Below are 8837 nucleotides of genomic sequence, written 5' to 3'. Positions count from 1 at the left end.
CTCACGAGGGACCAGCCCCGCCCCCCCCCCCCCCGCAGGGTGCCCCGGGGGAACTCACAGCGGGGGCGGGGGCAGAGCTGAACTTGCAGTTCCTCCCGCGGGGGGGGGGGGGGGGGGGGGGGGGTCTGCGGCTGCGCGCATTGTTCCGTGAAGGGCCTGGAAGTGGGTGTGTGAAGTTGGGGCGGGCTCCGGAGACCGCTCTCCGCCTTCTTCAGTCACAGACACCACTGGCCCCGTAATGCGGAGCTCACGTCCTCCTCCACGGACTGGAAGCCAGCGGTGACGGTCTCGCTGGCCGGCTTCTCCATCGCAGCTGCCGGGGAGCGTTCCCTCCATTGGGGACGCGCAGCGCTCCCGCGCCCCGAACGCCGCCCTGCCGGGCCTCCGATGCACCTGCCATCAGGGTCCCCCGTGGTGGAAGGGAGGCAGAGGAGGTCAGGCACAGACCAGGGGCGGCGGAAGCAACTTTGAAACCCAGAGCCGTGGCGCAGGTGTGACCGACCCAGGGCGAGAGACGAAGGAGGCTTCTGTCTTGTGTCCTCACCACCCGAAGAAATTCCTTTGCATCCCAGGAACAGATGGTCCGAAAAGGCCACCGAAAAGTTGCCCTCCTAACAGTTGAGGGTGGGAGGTCTTTGGGTAGTGAGGGAGGTGGGAGGAAAGATGGGCTTTACAGCTTAAAATTTTCACATTCGGTTCCCGGATCTACCACTTTGGGGCTGTGGTCCTTCCAAGGTGGACTGTCAGTCAGGACCGGTTGGGAGTACACAACACACGCATTATGCACACAAAGGTTTTAGCAAATGTGCGCTTCCTTTTTCACCCCTGCCCTCTCCCCCCACCTCCTATTTGGGCTTCATTCCCCGGTGCCAGAAATTTCTGGTCGTGCACAAAATTATGCAACTCTGTTCACGAGGTTATGGCACACATTAACGAAGATAAAGATCGGTGTAAAAAACATCACAGCTTCCTTCCAACATCACAGGGTGTGGCTAGTAACACAGAAAGTGGAAGCATAAGGCAAAGAAATTATTTTTTCAAATAAAATTATAGCCTTAAACTTTTTAGTTGTGCCGTTCCCCATAAAATACAGTAATTAAAAACAAGATGATCTCATAAGGATGACTATTACCAGAGAAAACAAAAGCATCTTGAAAGCTTAAATTTGTTTCAAAGACCCATGGGACCTTTTCTCACTTGTTGCCACCCTGATGGTTTAAACCTGGTGGTTTAATCGTAGTTTTACAGAAACTTGTACATCAGGATATTATTTAGATGCGTGCATTCACACCCAAGGCCATGACATTGGTGCTCTGTGCTGTGATGGATCTCACCTCTCTTCTAATCTTCCCAAAGAATGCCAAGGGCACCAGCCTCAAGACTATGGATGGAGAACAAGCACGAACCAACCAGCTTCTCAGGCTACAGTTCACTCTAGTTCACTGCCCTGGGGTGGTCTGCAGTTGGGGATGGCTTGAGGGTTTTTTTTTCCCATATATTTTAAAAGATTTATTTGGTAGAAAAAGTAAACCACTTTTTCTAAATATACTTTGTAGACATAAATACATTTTTTAAACGTATGAAGCGAATGTCTATATCAATCCGTTATTATGGAAAGTATCTGTAGGGGCCAATTATCATAGCCATAGCATCCTAATTAAGACTGACTGTATTTCAGAGTTTGGGAATATATACAAAGTTGCTGAGTCATTATCACTATCTATGGCCCTCCAAATGCATGGCTTATGTACACACTCAACAAATGTTCCATGAGTTAATCAACACTTTTATCATGTTTAATGGAAACTGGGGCTAAGAGAGGCTTCAGTGTTGTTTGTTTTTCTAGGAGAAAGAAAAGGCCAGGAATGTTAACATGCTACCTTCAACTTTCAACCTACTGGTCATTTCTCCCCACTCCCCTTTCTATCTCCTCTGGACCTCATAATAACGATTCTTACTTAGCTTACAGATTTCTAGGACCTGCTGTCCACAGAGAACACAGAAAGCTGGCTACATAGAAGACAACCCACATCTCAGAGGAACCACTTTAATATAGACAGCCATCTGACTGTATGGGTCCTACCAGAGAAAGCATGTTCCGAACGTCGTCTTGAAAGGCCATCACAGCTCCTAAGAGAAATCAGCCCTCTTTAATCCGTGTTTGACGTTATCTAAGGGTCTGCAGATAGAAACAGGTGTTAATCTTTAACATGGGTAATATAAATACTGTGCCAGCTACAAAACACAAACTCTTTTAAGTATATACCTAGTATCTTACCCAACCTTTATCCCTATTAACAAGCATCTTTGTTAAAAGAGCAATGTTTCGGGGCACCTGGGTGGCTCAGTCAGTTAATCGGCCGACTTCAGCTCAGGTCACGATCTCGCGGTCCGTGGGTTCGAGCCCCATGTCGGGCTCTGTGCTGACAGCTCAGAGCCTGGAGCCTGTTTCAGATTCTGTGTTCCCCTCTCTCTGACCCTCCCCCGTTCATGCTCTGTCTCTCTCTGTCTCAAAAATAAATAAACGTTAAAAAAAATTAAAAAAAAAAAAAAGAGCAATGTTTCTGTTTTGTTTCGTGTCTCAAACACCCCAAGAAAACCAATCTTTTAAATTTAGGGGCACACATCCAGCCCAGTGTGAAAGGACACTGATGCACAATTCTAACAAGAGTTAGTTCTGTGTTTGAACTCCCACTGACTGGTCCTGGATTACAGGGTTCCTGTGCGGGGCCTTCGGGTTTACAACCGCTCCGTCATCTGTCCTCGGAGCCATAGCTGAAGGAAGCCCCGTTTCTGACAGAACCATTCATAGAGCCTTTTGGATCCCCTCTCTCCATCCGTTCTCAGCTGAAGATTGTGTCCCGATCACTGTCAAACTCAGACTCGGACACCATCAGGCTGGAGTTGTGCTCCGTGCTTTGGTGTTTGATACCTGGGGAGCAGCAGACAGACACATCTTGGGGGAAATGGCCTTTCCACTCTCAGCTGTCATTCCGGCTGTAGGTCCCACGTACCCAGCTGTGCTCTCTGCACCTTCAGAGCATCACTCACAACACAGCACGGGTTGGGGTTCCTAGTGAGCATCGACATGGGCTGTGTCACACCTGAGCTTGAGCCCAAGCTGTGACACTTACCAGCTGTGATGCTGGACAAGATGCCTAACCTCTCTGGGCTTTCAGTCTCCTTCTCCATTAAAACCTGGGAGACCACAAAGCATCTACTCCACGGGGTTTTTTTTTTTAATGTTTATTTACTTTTGAGACAGAGAGAGACAGAGTGTGAGCGAGGGACGGGCAGAGAGAGAGGGAGACACATAATCCGAAACAGGATCCAGGCTCTGGGCTGGCAGCACAGAACCCGATGTAGGGCTCGAACTCACGAACCTCGAGATCATGACCTGAGCCGAAGTCGGATGCTCAACCGACTGAGCCACCCAGGCACCCCTGCTCCACAGGTTTATGGTGAGGATTAATGAAACAGTACGTGTGAAGTTGCTGCCCAGTATTTAGTATTTGGTAAGCACTCAATGAAAACTCTCATGATTTTGCTCTTTGGTTCAATCGAATATTTTTGGTAGAATATGTGACTGCTGGGGTCAAAATAAGAAACAGAACTGGTATAAGATCTGATCCCTGCTCTCAGAGAGTTTATAGTGTCTAGATAAGGGTTTAAGACAAAGACTCATGAGAAGATGGTTCAAAACAGGTAAGGAAGTTTTAAAAATAAATCTTACACGCAGCAGTAAGAGGTAAGCATGCACTGGTGTTGCTTCGGTGATATTTCACAAAGGATGCAATGAGGGGAGTAGGGGCTTTGGACAGGAGGACAAGGGAGGCATGGGGTGTGCAGACAGGCCCCAGGAATACTGGGAGAAGCAGACGGCCTGGCCCAACCCACCACGGGCACTCGCCAGCTCTGTTAGGCAGGTGGCTAAATTTTTCTGTGTCTCAGTTTCGTCTTCTGTGAAGTGGGGATAATCATAGTACATCCATCACAGAGCTATTGTGATATTAAATGGGAGAAATTAAATGGGTGATGTGCCTGAACAGGGTGCAGTACAGAGGAAATTCATGATTACCATTAGTGCTCTTAGTCCAGAGGGGAGGCTAGAAGGTCTGCAGGGCGGTAACGACGCTGTGGGCGGAGGGACGAGAGACTAGGCAAGAGGGTGGGTGGCACGGGAACAAGGCACTCCTGACCAAGCACCAGCAACTGGGGCTCAGAGCCTGGTAATAACAAGCATGGGGGTTCTCTGAATAGAAATGGGGATGTCAGAAGGACAGGTGCACGTCAGAAGCAGGGTGGGTGAGATAATCCAAGTGGAAAGCACTCTGCGCTCTTAGGTACAAAGCTGCCTTCTAATAAATGACGTGATGTAAATGGTGAGCACACACACGTACTGCGTGTGCAATCGTCTATACTGCCCATGAAGCCTGCCCCCCAAAGTCGCTAACCACCCTCTGTAGGCCGTCAGTCTTTCTGGGGCATCGTCCGTGCTTTGGTAGGTCTTGTGCTCTGACACGGTCACCCTCTCTGGGCTGTCAGCGCCTATAAAGAGGGGCACTGGGCTTTGTTCCCCCACCTTCTGGGCCGCAGGGTAAGCACTCAAAATTCATCATGGGCGTTTTGCACCTCGCGACTTTGAAAGTGATTATGTCCCTCTGTAGGAATGTAGTTATGACAAAATCCGTGCTAAGCAGCCTCGGGGGGCCAGAGAAGGGTTACTGAGTCTCTAGGAGTTAATGCAGGGGAATCAGAAAGCTAACTGGGGTGAGGCGTTCTAAGCACAGGGGTCTGTTCACTTTGTGAAGAAAGTCCACTTTCTGGGAAAGCTTCGTGTTCGTCCGTATCTGGCTAACCACTAACAGAAATGCCTGACGCTGAAGCCCACGTGTTATTCTGCTGTGTTTCTCAGGGAGCAGACGGGCAGGCACAGCGTGTGGGAGATGAGTTGGCGGGCAACGGCGTCCCATGCCCCACGCCCCCAGCGCGAGGAGGAAAAACCTGTCGGGACATGTGTTTGAGGAGCAGTCTCTGCCTGCAGTCCCCGGGCAGGAGCCCAGCTGGTACCAGGCACTTCACGTCCCTCACGGGTTAAGGCCTCAGAGCACTTCACCACACTTTCGTGCAACTCAGAACACAACACGCCTCCCGGTCACAGACCCTCGGGATTGGTGTGGGCGAAGCCCAGACTCAGCCTTCCTTCCCAAGTAGAGTGCTGGCCCCAGCCTGCTTCTCCCCCCTTCCTCAAGGTAACTCTCAGGCAAACGTCTGGATCTGATGATTTCACGGTGCCCGCCTGGAGCCTGCCTTACCGTTTTTGGGCCTCAGCTCCATTCTGTCCTGGTCATCCATGTTATCCAGGATGGTGTACCTGGTGTTCTTCCTTATTTCGGTCCTCTCTCATCTGCGAGGAAGAGGGAAAAGCTCAGGTCAGATTCTCAGGGAACTGGGAACCAGGAACTCAAACACGTGGAGGAATGAAGAGTCCGCACTTGTACGAATGATGTGCACACATGGCCAGGTCTGGGTTCAGCGGACTCAAGTGCGCCGTGCATCTTGGGGAAACATAGGAGCAGGACAGCCACCAGCACCCACGTGACTGCAGGCTCCCGGCTGAGCCTCGGGCCAGGCCCCTGGTAGGAATCCTCAGCACCTGTGTGTTTGCACAACAAGCTTTTCTTCGTAATTCTTCACTCAGAAAAACCTGGAGGGGCGTCTGAGTGGCTCAGTCAATTAAGCGTCCGACTCTTGATCTGGGTTCAGGTCATGATCTCAAGGGGTTCCTCAGTTCAAGCCTCCTAGATTAGGCTGACAGTTCGGAGCCTACTTGAGACTCTCCCTTTCCCTCTCTCTCTGCCCTCCCTACTCTCTCTCAGAATAAATAAACTTTAAAAAAAAAAAAAAAGAAAGAAAGAAAGAAAGAAAGAAAGAAAGAAAGAAAGAAAGAAAGAAAGAAAGAAAAGAAAGAGAAAGAAAAAAAGAAAGAGAAAAAGAAAGAAAAAGAAAGGAAGGAAGGAAGAAGAAAGAGAAAGAAAGAGAGAGAGAGAGAGAGAGAGAAAGAAAGAAAGAAAGAAAGAAAGAAAGAAAGAAAGAAAGAAAGAAAGAAAGAAAGAAAGAAAAGCCTAGGTGCACATGTTTTCCCCTGAACCTATACTAGCCTGGAATGTCCAAAATGTAGAACGAAAAGGCAACATAAACTAGCAACCAGAAAACAAAATGAAAAGCAAACAAACAAAAAAACCAGAAATACAACAGATCCCCCAAAACTAATTAGCAATAACCCGGTTTTTCATTTTTTCACAAGGCATGAAAACCACTGGGTGTGCGTCATCCTAAGCTGCAGGGGTTCTTTGAAAGTACACTTCAAAGCCATGGGAAGGTGTGCTGAGAACAGTTTCATGGCACTGAATCAGCTTTTTTGATTGGTTGGTGACCAAGACCTTGGGCCTCTAATCCTTGATTTAGTGCTTGCTAGCTGGGCAACTCTGAGATAATTTGATTGCGTCCTGACTCCATGTTCCCACCTGTAAAATGGGAGTAAAAACAGTCCCTTTTTATAAAGTTGGTGGGAGGATTGGGAAATGTATGTAAAGCACTCAGAACCACTCATCACAATGGCAGATACTTAATAAATGGTCACAGTCAACCACTTTATCATGACCGTATCTGCTTGATATGTCACAAAACTGCAGAATTTGTATTTTTTAAAACTTTCAGAGAAGTTTTACTATGGGATTGAGGCCTCTGAATACCTGTACCCACCCCACCCCCTTTCACCAGCCTCACCTTTGGGAAAGTAATCACAAATAAAACCAAGATAATGGAAGTGGTTTCAAAAAGTAACTATTATTTATGATACATTTTTTTAAAATCATACCTCCCTTGGAGAGCATTTAGTGTTTCGTATAGGAAGTTGGGTCATCCCACACTGTCTTCTAAGGACTTGGTTAATCACTGTCTCTACAGATCCCCTCACACAGGGCTGGGCACAGAGTTCTGGAAGATTCAGTCAATGAGGTAGCTCACCGCCTTCTCAGTGGTCAGCTCCATGGAAAAAGAAAGAAAAACCTGAAGTAAAGCTTCTCTTTAGTGATCACATCGCCTTGATGAAAGTTTGGCATCTATTAAATAGAACTCAGATAGATTCTACTGTTGCTTCACACAAAAGAATCAAAATCTAAATTTGCTTGAGTGTTCTAGAACCCCTAACTCTCCTGAGGGCTGGCTGATCAGTCAGGCTGCTCCGGGAGTGTTAGAATGCACACCATGTGAGACGACACCAAGCAACATGAGATTGGATACAGAATTGCTGAACCTTCTAGGAAATAAGAAGCTGCCTCTGCCATTATTCCATTTATCTGGGCACATACGCCTTGTGCGGGGCAGCGCCTCATAAAGGATTTTTTCTAAGTAGTCTCCACACCCAATGTGGGGCTTGAACTCACGACCCTGAGCTCAAGAGTTGCACATTCCACCAACTGAGCCAGTCAGGCACTCCTATAAAGGACTTTTAAAGTCTAGTTTGTCCCATAAAAAATGCGGCTATCGTATGGGTCAGCAGCTGAACAAAGCCCAGCAAAAGCGACTCCAGCTATCAAGTCCCGTTTGATGAGGTGTCTTGATTTCAGGTAAATACACAGACAAGCAGCCCAGGTACCTCTTGCAGCAGAAGATACAAAGCCAGGACAAGCCCCCTGTTAGTGTCAGAAGGGTGAGAACCACGGAGGTTACGGAGACTATACTCCACTCTGAAAAACAAGAAACCCAGAGTGGACGTGGTTACGTACGACTCTCAGAACAATGTTCTCTCAGTGATTCACAAAGAATGTTTCTGAGTTCTTACAGGCACAGGCCATCTGTGGCCTGTGATTACACCTCATGGAGCCAGTGGCAGGGCATGAGCAAGGTCAAATACAAATCAAGAATAACATGAAAGCACCCTACTTTCGTCCAATCGCTTCGGGGACCTCATGGAACGTATTTCATGCTGACTTAAGGTCAGAATTATCTGAAAAAAAAACAAATGAATTAAGAAGTAATTGCCGGAAGCCGAGCTATCGAACCAGCCTGATGGCAGGGCCCGGGCAGTGGACGGATGGGGACTGCAGGGTGGCCCACAAGTACAAGTGAAGCTTCTCGTGCTCCCGCTTTTATGTAATTTGACCTTAGCGTTGGTCAGGGCAGCCCACCTACCAATGAAAGTACCTGGGGAATTGTCAGTTGGGGAATTGCCCATGACGGGCTCTCCAGGAAAAGAACCATTGGGGAAAGAAACTGTCCGCGGGGAAATTGTGCGACCCCACATCCAGCCCTTGCCACCCCCTATAAAGACTTCTCTACCTAAAGGAAGGATGGGCCCATATATTTCCCAGCCAAGGAGGGGGACAAATGGGTTCGAAATCCCCACTCCGGCAACAAAGGAACGTATCTATGGATACAAGTTACTCCAACCCCTAGGCCCGCTTGGCCCCCAGGAGGCATTCCAGATGATAACTGGACCTGGTGGGTTAAGGTACAGAATGGTTCATTAGTTCCTAGGCATACATTGTTTCTCTGGGAATGCATTAAGCATGGGTTCCCAGGGCCCTCTTGGCTCCCTCCCTGCACCCCAGACCAAAGCGAATACCTTTGTTCCTTATACAGCAAATGGTTCAAAGGAACAATTAAGAAGTCATGTCGCTGTAAATGTTCCACTTGAGGTGTTGAGAGCTAGATGACCTTTCATGAAAATAGCAAAGCAAATGCTTTATAGACAAATGTAGATACATAATGAAAATAATATGAAGAAATTAATCAATAAGCAAAAGGGCACAAGGGAACGTTACAAGAAAATA

General features: G+C 48.0%; 1 protein-coding gene across 1 annotated transcript in view; it reads right to left on the bottom strand.

Annotated features, from left to right (window-relative positions):
* Positions 1–2083: 2083 nt before the first annotated feature.
* Positions 2084–8837, bottom strand: part of KIAA0319 (KIAA0319 ortholog) — a 54805-nt gene continuing 48051 nt past the window's right edge. Inside the window, 4 exon segments of the mRNA XM_058732845.1 lie at positions 2084–2179; positions 2747–2932; positions 5316–5407; positions 7661–7751. Coding sequence (XP_058588828.1) covers positions 2754–2932; positions 5316–5407; positions 7661–7751 — 362 coding nt within the window. The 3' untranslated portion in view covers positions 2084–2179; positions 2747–2753.

The sequence above is a fragment of the Neofelis nebulosa genome, chromosome 6 (assembly GCF_028018385.1).
Source record: "Neofelis nebulosa isolate mNeoNeb1 chromosome 6, mNeoNeb1.pri, whole genome shotgun sequence".
Classification (NCBI taxonomy): Eukaryota; Metazoa; Chordata; class Mammalia; order Carnivora; family Felidae; genus Neofelis; species Neofelis nebulosa.
Note: the sequence above shows the minus strand (reverse complement) of the source record. Positions and strands in the feature narration are given on the sequence as shown.